Source organism: Berghia stephanieae, chromosome 5, assembly GCF_034508935.2.
Source record: "Berghia stephanieae isolate SIO BIC M18660-M18661 chromosome 5, UCSD_Bste_1.3, whole genome shotgun sequence".
Taxonomy (NCBI): Eukaryota; Metazoa; Mollusca; class Gastropoda; order Nudibranchia; family Aeolidiidae; genus Berghia; species Berghia stephanieae.
Genome location: NC_088364.1, coordinates 48,326,926 through 48,342,718, shown reverse-complemented (window position 1 = coordinate 48,342,718; position 15,793 = coordinate 48,326,926). Strand labels below are relative to the sequence as shown.

At 37.6% G+C, this 15,793-nt stretch overlaps 1 protein-coding gene and 1 pseudogene across 2 annotated transcripts; one reads left to right on the top strand and one right to left on the bottom strand.

Annotated features, from left to right (window-relative positions):
* Window positions 1-2,371: 2,371 nt before the first annotated feature.
* On the bottom strand, window positions 2,372-15,424 carry LOC144973079 (ubiquitin-conjugating enzyme E2 2 pseudogene; annotated as a pseudogene). The gene is made up of 2 exons (XR_013645476.1): window positions 15,358-15,424; window positions 2,372-6,728 (listed from the first exon to the last, which is right to left on the bottom strand). The product of XR_013645476.1 is annotated as a ubiquitin-conjugating enzyme E2 2 pseudogene (transcript).
* LOC144973956 (uncharacterized) lies at window positions 7,600-8,286 on the top strand. Its single transcript, XM_078916846.1, has one exon. The coding sequence runs from the start codon at window positions 7,600-7,602 to the stop codon at window positions 8,284-8,286; it is 687 nt and encodes a 228-aa protein (XP_078772972.1).
* Window positions 15,425-15,793: the final 369 nt, after the last annotated feature.

Below are 15,793 nucleotides of genomic sequence, written 5' to 3'. Positions count from 1 at the left end.
AGGTATAGAAGCAAAGCAAGTACATCCCTGCCCACTATGGAAGGTAATAACCCCACTCAGAAAATTGGCTCATTGCTGATTCCTCAAATACGAGTAAAATATAGATAGAGCATGCGATCAAAGCTTTGTAATTTGAACATCCAGATTTAAGGCTTTGCATGGTCATCTGAGCTCAATAAAGAAAATAAAAGTTTGTTCTCATTGAGCAGTAACAAAACAACCTTAGCTTTTCCTTCCAACTCCTCAGCCTTCGACTTCAATCCAGACATTAATTAAAGTGAGTGACAATAACACTTTAAAAGCTGAGGTAATCTGGACTGTGCATTTTATTTCTACTCACGCAGACCTGCCTACTTGAAATTTTTTTTTATTATCGTAATTTTTAGGAAATAAAAATCATAGTTGCTATAGTTAATCTTTAGATCAACAATTTACCCCACAGTGATTAAATAACACTTCAAAATCCTTGAAATTATGTACTCTGGCATCAAAGTTAATATTCAATAAGTTTGAATGACTTAGACTTAGAGATGCTCATGAAGTTCTGAAATTGGAGCCGATATTTTGTAATTTGACAAAATTTTCGTAGCAGTAGGCAGGTGGCTGATGTATCTGCTTGTTTGTTTGTTTTTTTAATTTTTTATTTAGCACATTTTCAGTCAATGATTCCTGATTTTAGAATCGCAAAGGCAATTCAATATTCTTGGAACAAGATTGGATGATGCCCCCCAAGTAAAGAAATTCTTAGGTTTTGTTCGGCTCCTTAGTCATGGCAATGCTGATGTGAAGAGGGGGTTTTCAGTCAATGACGTGACAATTTCTGAAAAATCTTCATGCACAGACCCTCATTCGCATGCCACTGATATGCCAACATGTTTAAGAAAATTCCATCATCATTTCAATTGTCGCATTGTTTTCCTCGAGTAAAGCTTGTCAAAGTTACAAAGCAGCCTCAGAGTACAAGAGAAGATTGGCCAGTATATCCGCGGCTGACAATAAGAGAAAACTCCTGCATGATGAGCTTGATCAAGAGAAGGAAGTTGGAATTGGACTCATCAATGCTATTGAAAATAGATTGAGGAAATGAGTGAGAGAGCTGAGACAGAGAATGACAAGACTGCGCATTCTTTGTCAAAATAAATCAAAACAACCACATAATAAATATGATGATTCATTGTTTCAAGACAGTTTTATGTCAGGATGGCTTAGCTGGTGAACATTGAATCTAAAGCCAGATATGAGATGTATATGTGTGTCGCACATTATTTTCTTTTTTTTAAAATAGTTTTATTAAGAAAAAAGGATTTTTAAATTATTAAGGAACTAAAAAGTATAATTTCATATCCTTGTTAATTTAAGCTTTAAATCAAGTTTTCTTCATCTGGCTCATCCAAATTAATACCAGTTTGAGCAAGTTAGTTACAAATAAAAACTCCCCAAGAAAGTAACAAAACAAGGGAAATTTAAAGGGAAAAAATATCACTAAAAACAGTAGATGTACATTTGTTTTCGTTTTTAAGGGTTTTACGCCGTTTGAAAACACAATTAGGTAATATCAACACCGGTGAAAAAAGAGGGAAAATGAGATATAGTCAATAAAAATTTATAGAATTACAGCTAAAGCACCCAAGAAAAAGTGAAACAAAGGGGAATGGTTCAAATAGGGAACAGCTGTAGATTCCACACAAAAGCACAGGATCCCACTAAGAGAATACACTCAAATGTTTACAAATCATCATATATTCAAAACAAAAAATTGAACAATACATAACAGAGATTATTTATAAAGCAAAAAAATATCACCTCCCAAAACTAACTATACATTTGACTGTTTCCCTCTAAGCCAAGGACTCCGGCAATGGCCAGGACAAAGCCAAGTAATCTCATTTCAATAAAAAGTCGGAAAGCAATTCATAAAAAAGATAGAGGGGGATATAAACTACAGCAAAAGATCTCCTGCCCACTATGGCAGGTTAAAAGACCCCACCCAGAAATGTACATTTGAAACAGTTTCATTCTCTGCTAAGGATCCCAGTCAGGGCTAGAGCAGAAAGCATCATAGAAAAAAAATGAAGAGATAAGGACGGTAAAAGTTATCCTCCCCAGCACACCACAAGGTCAGAAGATCCCATCCATCTTCACATTTTCTTGTAGCATCCTTTATCACCAGAGTAAAATTATCCTAAATGAAAATGATTTAGTTCAGTTCTAGAAAAACTTATTTAAGCGCCTAAAAATAAGAACAAATCTCGCTTCCTGCAGCACTCTTGGGTCAAATCCAGAGGCAACCCCTCACCCCCCCCCCCCCCCAAAAAAAAAAAAAGAAAAAAAAAAAAGAACCAGCATTCAATACACAAAAGAAATCATTTAATTTTTTTTTTTTGCATGGACACATTTATTCTCCAGTCTTCACGCCATAATATTATCAATCCAATAAATTAAAACATAATATTAACACATCCTGCATTTTCGGTTATGAATTAGACACACATGTTAACAGTAACAAGGGAGATGTGCAAATCAACAGATTGTCTTAAAAATAACATTATAGCTGTCATCCAACTACAAACTTTTTTTTTAAAGGTGTATTCACTCTTGCAAATAAAAATATATTATTAAAAACATGAAGGAAAAAAACACCAGGAGAAAAAGTGGACTAGCTTCCATCACAAGTGAAATGAAACTGAAAGGACAAAGAAAATAAAGGCCCTTTCTTCAAACAAGTATTCAGACAGCGGAAGATTTATAAACCAATGCCCCATTCATCAATCTAAATGTAAGCCTTTAAAAAAAAAAATCTCTTTACAACTGATCAAGATGTAAACAATAAAGAAAACAACAACAATAATAACAACAGCAAAAACTTGCTTTTGAATTATATTTTCCTGGGGTAATCTAAATGACAGATAATTTCAAACCTATGAACACCGGTTATACTGTAACAAATTCATGATTCATTTCCATGCGCTATGTGCTTCACAATATTCATAAAATTTCGGTATTTGTTGAAAACAATATTCAACAACACTGCGAAAATATTGTCATTTCTCTTTATTCCTCTTATTTGTGTTTCAAATTAATTAGTTATTTGTTGAAAATTGAATGGTATTGTTTTTTTTAAAATTTGTCTCTTTTTAAGCGCCAGTGAAAAGGAAAAACATGGGACAGTCAAGAAATCCTAGATTTATAATTAAAATTACAGAGAAAAAGTAAGAGAAAGGGGAATGGGTCAGATGGGGAACAGATGTCAATTCCAAGAGCACACTATCAGTGTACTTAGTTTGAGATCGCCTAAATGTCTCATCCCGATACAAGCACAGGTCTCCACTAAAAGGAACACACTCAAATGTTTATAAATCATATATTATATATGTAAAATAAAGACAATGTATAACAGAGAGATGATTTACAAGACAAAAAATATCATCTCCCAAGACTAACTATACATTTGACTGGCTATCCGGCCAGGACAAAACCAAGTAATCTCATTCCAAGACAAAGACAGAAAGCTTATTGGAAAACAGATAAAGGGGGATAGAAAACACAGTAAGTGCCTCCCTCGGTCAGGAACCCCACCCAGGCTTCACTTATACAATGCATTGTAATTTCTTAAGTGAATGAAAGTTGAACATTGACTTGTGACGCATCAGGATTAAGTGCTACAGACTAGAAATTCAATATATTTGATAACTCACTGTCGTGAATAAAGTATAACATGTGGTGAAACAGTGGCAATTAAATATTTGAAAACAAAAGACAATCAAAACTAACAAAGAGCAGAAGTATCACACTGCTGCTTCATATCAATGTTGAATTCACATTAACAGATAGTTGTGTATATCCTTGTAACAAATCTCTGGTCAAGCATATATAGTTTTACTAGTTTAACTACAATTGCAACAATTTTGTCATTTCAAGGGGTAAAACTGGTAGATAACACAAAAGAACTGTTAGATACATATGTATGATGGCATGTGATCCTTGCCAAAATGTGACACTCAAGATTTTGTTTTAGGGGTTTTATGGTGCCTGCAACACTTTAGTCATTTTAGTGCCAGTAAAGAGAGAGATGCGAAATTACTCGGATTTAGAATGAAGTAGTGAGATAAGGTCAGAAAAAGGGGGCGAGTTCATAAGGCATCAGAAGTTGATCCAATAGATATATCCTTATTGCGAGTCTGAAACCACCTAAAAATCCTACATCGACTCCACCAAAGGCTCTCTGCTAAAGTGATACACTAAGATGGTTACAAAATAAGCATTGAAATTTAACATCTAACATTGACATAACTAATATATAATGGCGAGATGATTAGCAAGGAACAAAAAAAAAATCATCTCCCTCAGGAAGAAGATTCATGCGACTGTTTCTCAGAAAAAGACTTCAAGCAGAGCCAAGGTGAAACCAAATTATAATCCAATTTTAGAACAAGGACACATAACTTGGTAAGGAGAAATGATTTAGATGGATAGAAGTAGAAGTGATAGCAAGGCTGTGGAGACTCCATCCACCCAGCTCAAGAGGGTTCCTCACACTAATTTACAGTCATTACTTGATTCCAGGATTAAGCTGGCAATGAGTGAAAAAAAAAATGTCTCTAACGAGATGAAGCCAATTATGGTTAATATATCTTAAAGAGAATGAGCTTTATAGAAAAAAACCCAATACCTTAATGTTGAAAGAGGTGGATATAAAAAGAACAAATTTAAAATCACTTCCCAAACATTGTAAGTTTTCTTCTTATCAAAAGAGTACCTGATTGAATTATAGTTGTGAAACGATAAGCAGTATTGGGCTGTATCCACAAAAGGACATATCTCACAATTTACACACATACACACACACAAATGGTCTTGTATTAAATCACAGAGTGTTAATTGAAACATTAATAATACAACATAAAACTTTAAAAAATACATACTGGACAGTTGATAAAAGAAAAAGCGCACAATAATACAAACTGACTTCCGATAAGAATAATTCAGGCTGTGATGATTAAATCACCTTGTCATATCATAAGTCATCTAGAACCAATTACCAAATAAAACAGTATCATTTCATTAATGACATTAGTAGATTCACAAATAATGCTCACATGACTCAAAGCGATATAAATTAAATAATAAGGTAAAATTATATTTAAATAGTTCAGACTGTTGTACCTATCTAATTCTGGTGTGGTCTGGATAAAAAAAACCAAGACATTTGTAATACTTGTCATATTAGCAGGTAGAGAAAGGAAGATATGAATATGAGGATGACCCAAGATTTTAGACTTTAAGTGTGTCTATCTCTATGCCAGCGAGACCCCAAGAAAAAATAAGTTAAAGTGGACTAGTTCAAACATGGAAACTGAGAGCAATCTCTCTATGTGAGCTAGTCTAAAACAACTATATATATAAACAGTTCTATTAAGTCATGATCAAATGATTTCTGCCAGGAGGGAGACTCTCAAATGTTTATAAAAGACGTGCTTATTATCAAAAAGTTACATATATAACCAAGAGATGATTTACAAGATATAATTTTTAACTCAAAGACAAATTTACATACAGCCGAAGGTGTCTCCATGGTCAGGGATCCCAATCAAAGCCCAGATAAACCCAAATCACTTACTTTGTAAACTCATTCCTGGATAGGGACCGAAAGCTATGAAATGTGAAATAAAATTCCCTTTTTTTTTCATCCTGCAGGGGGAAAGCTATTAGTTATAGGGGTAGGAGTAAACATTTAAACAATAATCATCAGAATTGAAAACGCAATCTTTACTGACATAAAAATAAATTAGACACTGCTTAAACTGAAAAGAAAGCACAACCCCCCCCCCCCCCCCCTAAAACGAAAAAAACCCCCAAAAATCAAACAAACAAACAAAAGTACTGAAAGCATTTTGGAACACCTGTTTTTCCCCAACCATTAAGTTTTTGAACTGGTTAACTAACATCATATATACTGGAATGGATGAACGTTTTACTTTCAGATTTAGTGGTTTCCATTCTATGAAAAAATACAAACAAACAAATTCTGATATTACAATTACATTACGATCAAAATCAAGCAAATATGGAAACCATTTTTGGTACGCTCAAACAAATATATATAAACTTAATAATAGTAAATATCAACAATTCATGAACAGACTACTTTCAACTCATAAAATAAATGCATACATGGGTGAAATATCTTCTTTTTTTTTCCAATCTTATCATTATAAACAGGCAAAAAGTGAAAATCAAGAAACCAAAATCACAACATAGCAAATCTCTGGGTCCACTCTCTGGCAGTGGAGTTATATTGAGCTATATCGGTCTTGTACTGTCTGGCAATCTCTGGCACCAAAGGGTCATCTGGGTTAGGATCAGTAAGCATTGAACAAATGGATAAAAGAACTTTGGAGATGGTTAAAGCTGGTGACCACTGGCTCCGTAAAATGTCCAAACAAATACTCCCATTGTTATTAATGTTGGGGTGGTAGATTTTGGTAGAAAATGCAAGTTTTGGAGGTTTGAAAGGATAATCTGTCGGAAAATGAATGCTGAGCATGAAAACGCCACCTGCATATGGGCTTTCATCAGGGCCCATGATTGTAGCTTGCCAATGAAAAATATCATCTCCAACAGGACCAGCAGAGCAATTTGATGGTGGGTCTCTGTTGAAATCTTTAAGCTCCCGTGAAATTCTTTTCATTGCCATTGTGAATTATTTCTTTATGATGGAATATGTTTGCCTGAAAATAAAAGACAATAACATTCATATCATTAATTAAAGTAGCCTGAAATGCTACGGGCTAAATATATCGCAGGTAGATCTGTCTGATAACACTGTTTTGTGATGGTCACATATTTGCAGGTCAGATAAATAACTGCATTTATGGTCTTGATAATAATCAAGATGTAATGGACAATACTTTGCAGCAATAAGAATAAGTCCGAAACAATTTAAGTTATTAGATTTGAAAATAATTACAAATCTCACTATGTCCTCACTAATGAAGTCATGTGAACTAGATCTGTTACTACCAACAGACATACAAAAAGTGCTTGGAAGAATTGCAACCAACAATTGTTGATATCATTACTTTCGGGGAGGGGGCTTGTTTTTTGTTTTTTTTTACAAGAGGCTCTGTTCTAGATATCTTGACTCTTGTAACACCTCTCTTAAAGAAAGCAAACATTGACTATGAAGATTTGAAAAATTATAGACCCATCTCAAATATGTCTTTCATTTCCAAAATTCTAGAAAAATTTCTCAAACATTCTAAAACACCTTGAACTCTGTGGTCTCATGGAGGTCTTTCAGTCAGCTTATAGAGCACACCATAGTACAGAAACAGCGCATTCAAGGGTGGTGAACAATCTTCTTGACAACATTGATTAAGGATCAATTTCTATTCTTTATTTGTTAGATCTTTCAGCGGCTTTTGACACAATAGATCATGATGTAGTGTTATACATTGTTAATATGTTGTGTTGCGAGCTTTAGTAACATTTTGTTATTTATTGTTATTTTGCAGTTGTTACCCTAAAAGTAATTTTGTCAACTGAATAAAGTTACAGTGGTGACCCCGACGTCAGGATTGAACACAACCTTCCTTCAACATGCCAACCAATCAGGATACCCATGAAGCCAACGCAGTGTCCATCAAACTACCAACCTTTTGGCCACAAAGAGCTCAAATTTGGTTCGTTCAGGCCGAGGCACAATTCACAATTAAAGGAATCACAGCTGACGTAACTAAATACAGTTATGTCACAGCATCCCTCGACCAAGACACTGCCACCAGAGTTCTCGACATCCTGACCAACCCACCAAGCACTAACAAATATGAAACCCTCAAACAAAGACTCATAGACAATTACAAACTTTCTGAAAGAGAAGCCGCATCTCGCATCTTAGACATTGGTGGTCTGGGTGATTCCAAACCAAGCGAACTATTGGACAAAATGCTTGCCATAGTCCCTCCAGGACAAGAACCAGGATTCCTTTTTAAGGAAGTTTTTCTACGCCAACTACCAGCAGAAGTCCAATCCTTGGTAACTCAACAGGATTATCCGACCCTCCGGGACCTGGCCAAAGCGGCAGACAAACACTTTATGTCCACCGGAGCTACCATTAATGCAACAATGAAAGGAGGCAAACACAACAAACGAGATGGACCACGCCATCAACACAGTAAGACACCCGACCCGGATTTGTGTTGGTACCACCAAAAATTCGGCAAACAGGCTACAAAATGCACCACTCCTTGCAAATTTTCGGAAAACTGGACAGCCGGCCACCTATAAGCAATATGGTGGCCGGCTCCAAGGACAACCTTCTGTTTGCATATGATAAACAATCTGGCCGCAACTTTCTGATCGATACAGGAGCTGAGATCAGTGTGTTACCGGCTTCAACAAACGACCTTCGCCGCGGACAACACGGGTTCCCGTTAGCAGCCGCCAATGGTACACTCATCAAATCATATGGACAACGTAAACTGTCCTTACACATAGGATCACACCAGTATGAATGGACATTTACACTGGCAGCCGTCAACAGACCAATTTTGGGGGCAGATTTCCTTCGGGCTCATTCACTACTCGTCGATCTGAAGGGCAATCGCCTAATGCACAGCGGCACCTATGCTTCAGTCTCACTCATGACTTCACAGCATACAGCCCCACACATCTCAATCATCACAACTGACGATGAGAATCAGTTCACTCAGCTGTTATCTACACGGCCAGCACTCACTTCGCCCACGTTTTCATGTCCCACAACAAAGCATTCTGTGGAACACCATATAACCACAACGGGCCCTCCGGTACACTCAAAAGCACGTCGTCTGGCACCAGACAAACTAGCAATAGCAAAATCGGAGTTTGACAACATGGAGGCTCTAGGAATCGTACGTCGTTCCAACAGTCCGTGGGCATCGCCTCTACATGTGGCACCTAAACCCAACGGAGGTTGGAGACCATGTGGAGACTACCGCAGGTTAAACGGTTCTACTACTCCAGATCGCTACCCGATTCCTCACATACAAGACCTCTCAGCAAGACTATCAGGTTGCAAAATCTTCTCAAAAGTCGACCTCATTCGCGGTTACCATCAGATCCCAGTCCACGAGCAGGACATCTCCAAGACAGCAATCATAACCCCATTTGGCCTCTATGAATTCCTCCGGATGCCCTTTGGGTTAAAAAACGCTGCACAGACTTTCCAGAGACTGATGGACACAGTTTGTCAGGGTTTGGACTTCACATTTGTTTACCTTGATGACATCCTCATAGCTAGCAAAAATGCAGAAGAACACAAAAAACACTTGAATGCCCTTTTTGATAGGCTAGAGAAATATGGATTAGTGGTGAATTCAGACAAGTGCATTTTCGGGTGAAAGAGATTGATTTCCTTGGACACAGGATCAGTTGTCACGGAGCAACTCCTCTTCCAGCGAAAGTGGAGGCAATTCGCTCATTCCCCACCCCTACAACAACATCAGGCCTACAGGAATTTGTTGGCATGGTCAATTTCTACCACCGTTTCGTGCCAGCAGCAGCTCAACTAATGCAACCACTTTACAAGGCATTGGCTGGTCAAACAAAAAAATCTGCACCCCTTCAATGGACAAATACCCTACAACACGCTTTCAAGTCAACAAAAGAAGCCTTGGCCCAAGCAACTATGTTGTCCCACCCGCAGACATCAGCTCCTACTTCACTGACAGTAGACGCTTCTGATATAGCGATGGGGGGAGTACTAGAACAAAACATTGACGGCCAATGGAAACCTCTCGCCTTTTTCAGCCGCCAGCTTCGTCCTCCGGAACAGAAATACAGCGCTTTTGATCGGGAGCTCCTGGCTGTCCACTGTGGCGTTCGGCATTTCCGTTACTTCTTGGAAGGACGAATATTCACCATTTTCACGGATCATAAACCACTAACATTTGCAATGAACAAGGTTTCAGAACCATGGTCCGCACGCCAACAACGACAACTATCTGCCATCTCAGAATTCTCAACTGATATCCAACACATATCAGGAAAAGACAATCCAGTAGCTGATGCGTTGTCAAGAACAACAGTAGAACACGACACCTCAGACGACTTCGGTCTCAGTGCGATTTCTGAGGGAATAGATTATGAGGCCATGGCAACAGCTCAATTGAATGATGAGGAGATCCAATCACTACGCACCTCAGAAACATCCCTGCAACTGAAAGACATTTCTTACGGGACTAATGGCACTACAGTTCTCTGTGATATATCGACCGGAAGAGCACGGCCAGTGGTTCCCAAATCATGGCAACGAAAGATGTTCGACGCCATCCATGGTCTTTCACATCCAGGAATCAGAGCTACCCGCCGACTAATTTCACAGAAAATGGTATGGAAGGGAATGACCAAACAGATCAATGCATGGGCAAAGACCTGCACATCATGCCAAAGGGCAAAAGTACACAGACACACGAGGGCGCCCCTGGGAGAATATGAAAAACCCAGCGGACGTTTCAGCCATGTCAACATCGATTTGGTTGGACCACTGCCCCCCTCACGTGGTTATACATATCTGCTTACGATGGTGGACAGATTTACCAGATGGCCTGAAGCAATACCCATTACCAGTACTGACACAGAAGAAATAGCACGAGCATTCATCGCACACTGGGTTGCTAGATTCGGAGTACCAGAGAACATTTCATCAGACCGAGGACCACAGTTCACTTCACAGTTGTGGTCAAACGTGTGCACACTCCTTGGTACTCAAATCAAACAAACAACAGCTTACCATCCCCAAGCAAATGGATTGGTTGAACGTTTCCACCGCCGCATGAAGGAAGCCATTCGAGCGAAACTAGAAGGACCAAACTGGATTGATCAACTTCCCTGGGTGATGTTAGGTATACGTACCGCCCCAAAAGAAGACCTCGATACCTCGTCGGCAGAACTCGTATATGGGGCACCTATTACAGTACCTGGAGACTTTGTTCCTGGTCCGGATCCCAACACCAATACTCCTGAAATGTTGAAAAACCTCCGTGAGAAAGTGGGTCAACTTCGTCCAGTTCCTCCGTCCACGCATAAAAAAGCAACAAGCTTCGTACCACGGGACATCAGCAAAGCTAAATACGTGTTCATACGTCATGATGGACATCAAAGACCACTCCAGGCTCCGTACACAGGACCGTATAGAGTTCTAGAAACCGGTGACAAAGTTTTCAAACTACAAGTAGGAAACAAAGAAGACTCAGTCTCAATCGACAGACTAAAACCCGCACACTGTGACATTGATCAACCTGTTCAGGTACATGAACCACCACGAACGGGAAGACCGAAGAAAGCACAGAACACGAGAGAGAGTAAAACGGGTGCAACCAACCAGGAGAAACGTATGATCTTTCCTGATGAGGAAACGTTGCAGACCGAATCCAAACGCACTGAAAGGGGACGATTATCCAAACCCCCTGATCGGCTGGATTTATGACAAATGAACAAAAGCTCTGGCGGGAGCTATGTAGTGTTATACATTGTTAATATGTTGTGTTGCGAGCTTTAGTAACATTTTGTTATTTATTGTTATTTTGCAGTTGTTACCCTAAAAGTAATTTTGTCAACTGAAGTTACAATGACATACTTTTAAAACGTCTTTAGAATATCTGGTACAGCTTTAAATTGGTTATCATACTTATCTAACCAAAAACAAATAATTATTGCAAAAGATTGAAGGTCAACTGAGAATCATCTGAAGTTTGGAGTCCCTCAGGGCTCAGTTCTTGGGCTGGTTCTTTTTGTTCTATATACTGTCTCTCTTTCGAAAATATTTGAAGAAAATGACCTTTGTTTTCATAAATACGCAGATGACACTCTGTTGTATAATTCTACAAGAAATGCATCTCTCAATAATCCCAAAGCGCTTGTCCAAAAAAGTGAAATATGATAATTAAGACTAAAGAAGGGATAGATGCAAATAGAATTAAATTAAATGAGGATAAAACTGAAATTATGTTTGTGGGATGCAAAAAGAAAGTTAACAGCATTGAAGATCTCGTAGTAAATTTGTTTCTTGACTATTCAATGACTATGGAGTTTCAGATAAGCGCAATATGCAATGGGCTCGTTATTAATCTTAGAAAAATAACTCATATTAGAATTAGACCCTTAACTCACTGACTAGCAAGGTTTTCAAAATTGCAAAGCCGAGGACTGCCAAGGTTTATGCATGTTTTAAAAAAAATTCACCATGTTCACAATTTTTATGATAATAAAACAATTTAAAAAGCAAACAAAACTGCTTATGTTGTTCTTTTAAATGACACCGTTTGTATTGTTGTATTTTAATTCTGAATTGTACAGTAATTTTTTGAAAAGGAGGCATTTTTTAAAAATGCTAAAAAAAAATTAATAATAATTTGAATTGGTCAACACTGCCTTGACCAAAAAGCAAATTCATAATGTTTTTCATGCAAGAATTACAAATAATTGTTTTAGTTTCGCCATTATGTTGGAAAACTAAAAGAAAAAATTGACTTTCACTCCGCCATAGCACCCCTCTTTGATCCAATAACGTTAAACAATGAGTCCGTTGGACCACAATATCATAACAGGTTCTCTCTGTTTATACCTTTCCTGATTAAGCACCTGTGGGACAGGGTTGATCGTTATGTTAGAGACAGAAATGCCTACATAGAAGCTCTTTCTGAGATATTGACTGAGGAATGGAACAATAACCTCTTTGGTGATGACTGTGGTAGTGATGATAATCCTCTGGTGGTACTTGTAGTAATGGTAGTAGTAGAGGTGATGATGATGAGGTGGTAGTAGTGGTGGTAGCAGTGATGATAATGTGGTGATGGTTGTCGTAGTAGTGGTACAGTAGAACATGAAAGTAACGTACTCGGAGATAGCGAGAACTCGGAAATAGCGAGTAAAATCTAAATCCCCGTTTTTTTCCCTTATTTGAGTCAATAAAATTAGCATGAAAGTAGCGAGTATGAAAAAGAGGTCAACTCGGAAATAACGAGCATTTCCTGCCCCAGCCTAGGACTGCGAACGAAGTAAAGCAAAACAAGAGACAATGGCAATTTAAATATTTTTAGCCTAGCCTCTTTTCTTTTCTTATTTTTCGTTACGAGTAATATTACATAGTAGCCTAGTCTGTAGTAGTACATAATAGGCGAAACAAATTTGGGTGGGGGTTGGGTTTGTGTGCGTGTGTGTGTATTGGGGGTGGGGGTCAATTATTCACCTAATGTGGTGCCACGCGACGCGCGAGGTAAACACATGTCAATGTCAACATGCCTCACTTCGCAGCATCGGTCAGCGAGTAGCATCGTTAACGAACGACACGATCAGCGAGAGAGGGGAGTGTGGAACCATTATTTCAATGGGTCAGTGATTGAGTGATGCGCCTGCTTACCTCATCAAACATGCCGAGTGCATACAAACACTCGCGCGCACACGCACACACACACACACACACACACACACTTCTATGTTCTTGTTTTTTTTTCTAGTCATGATTTTACTTGAAAATAAAAACAAAAAACAACAAAAAACCAAGCATTCTGCCACTTCTGTGAAGAAATTGAAATAGGGGCGACGGCTTTTACTCGATTTACACACTGAGGGGAATAACCAGCAATATTATAACCTTTCCTGGCAACTCGGGAATAGCGAGAACTCGGAAATAGCGAGTAATCAGGAGTGGACCCGTCGAACTCGCTATTTCCGAGTTCTACTGTAGTATGATGATGATGCAAATGTAATAAAGGTAGTGGTAGTAATGATATTCTGGTGGTGGTAATATTGATGATGATGTGATGGTGGGGGTGGTTGTTGAGATGGTAGGAAAGATGGTGATTTGGTGGTGGTGGTTGTAGTAGTAGTAGTAGTAGTAGTAGTAGAAGTAGTAGTAGTAGTAGTAATGATGATGATGATGATGTGGTAGTGGTAGTTGTATCAATGACTTGGTGGTGATGGTTGTAATGATGATAATGTGGTGGTGGTGGTTGGTAGTAATGTTGAAGTTTATGTGGTGGTAGTAGTGATGATTATGTTGATGATGATGTATCGTTAAAAATGATGATGATGATGTAGTGTGGTTGTAGAAGTAGTAATGATCGTGATGATGATTGCTACCTATGCGTAAATTAAGCTTAAGTACCTGCTGGATATTTTCCTGTCAATGCAGAGTACAACCTTGGTCTATTGTATTATTATATATCTCTATTACAGTTACAGATGTGTGATTAGATCTACTATATTTTCAGTTGCAATGAAGCTAAGGATGAAGATTACATGAAAAAAAAAGGACCGGCATACCCCTGACTTATTCTAACCAAAAATAAATCCATTTTCACCCCCAAACTCATTGCACCACAATTATCCCTGAAAAAGTCGTTTTATTGGGAAAAAAAACAAACAAATCAAAGAAAGAAAGAATACCAATAAAATTGATAATATTGGTAGTGATACTGTCGACAGAGCGTGAGCAATGGACTAATATAAAAGATTTCTTTAAGGCAAGCATGGCAATGTCACACTGCCAAATTTAAAATAAAATGGATTTTATTGAAAACAGTTGACATGGAAACATTGGACTAGGCAATGTTTACTCTTCCTGTGTATAAAAAAAATAATTTAATGTTTATTGATTTCATCCTACTACACAAATTACCATTTATTGTCTGGTTACCCGAACATTTGGCATTTTTCTGACATGTTTGACATTTTGTGCAAAACTCATCAAGCAAATTTGGAAAGGGTGTCTTGGAATGTGGAATGGTATTTGGGTAAGTTTTTCTTATTTCCGGACATAACTGATACTGGTGATAAGAGCTACAACAAGAAGTAAAAGTAAAAGGACAACTAATGCTAAAAACTTATATAGCGCTGTAACTTCGAGAAACCAGACTCTAAGCGCTTAAATTACAAATTACTTTGGCTGAAACATTATACTCATTCACACACACAAGCACACATAACACAACACTAACACGAACCAGACACCTATCTTGCTTCATAAAAAATACAAAATATTTTGATTATTTGTCAACGTATAATGGTAAACCACATTACCCATCAGCTCACGCAAACCGCGCATCAAAGTCTAATAGTTCTTGAGAGAACTACATTACACTACTTGGCTACATACAGCTTCTGTACAGTACAGACTGAAACTGAGACTGACGATGACTATGACTATGACAATGACAACGACACTCTTTCTCTTTCAGTACCAATCAAGAGTCAAGAAGTTCTGGATCTATTACCACATTCCTCATTTTTATCAATTGGTCGTTTATATTTCAAAATTCATGCATGTGACCTACTTCAAATTCTAAAATATAGACATAAAATTAGATATATCTTTACCTAGGTTAAAATTCTTCGAAAAACCACCATTGAAATGTACCAAGGAAGATAGAAACAGGAATGCCAGATTAATTTTGCAAAATGTCACAGAAAAATGCCAAATGGTCTTTTTTTAAAAAAAGACCAAACTTTTCAAAGTAACATTTCTTCTGCTAAAACGCGCATAACGTCGGAAACAAATCTATTAGTCATTAATAGTGTCTTAATTCAATATAAATTTCACCTTGTCTTGCCATATTATAGGTAAAAAGTATATATATTTTGTTAAATAGTGGTGATTTTTACTAACAAAATAGGTAAAATTTAGTGAATTGGAAAAAATTCTAATACAGTGCCAAAAAGCCATACCCAATTTTACCAATTCATTGGTTCTGTTTATTTTATTTTGAGTTAAAAACGCCAAAGTGACAATCTAAGAGTTGATTGATGGCTTTCT

Coding starts and splice junctions, on each gene's coding strand:
- LOC144973956 (XM_078916846.1), top strand. CDS start 7,600: ATGCCAACCAATCAGGATACCCATGAAGCCAACGCAGTGTCCATCAAA.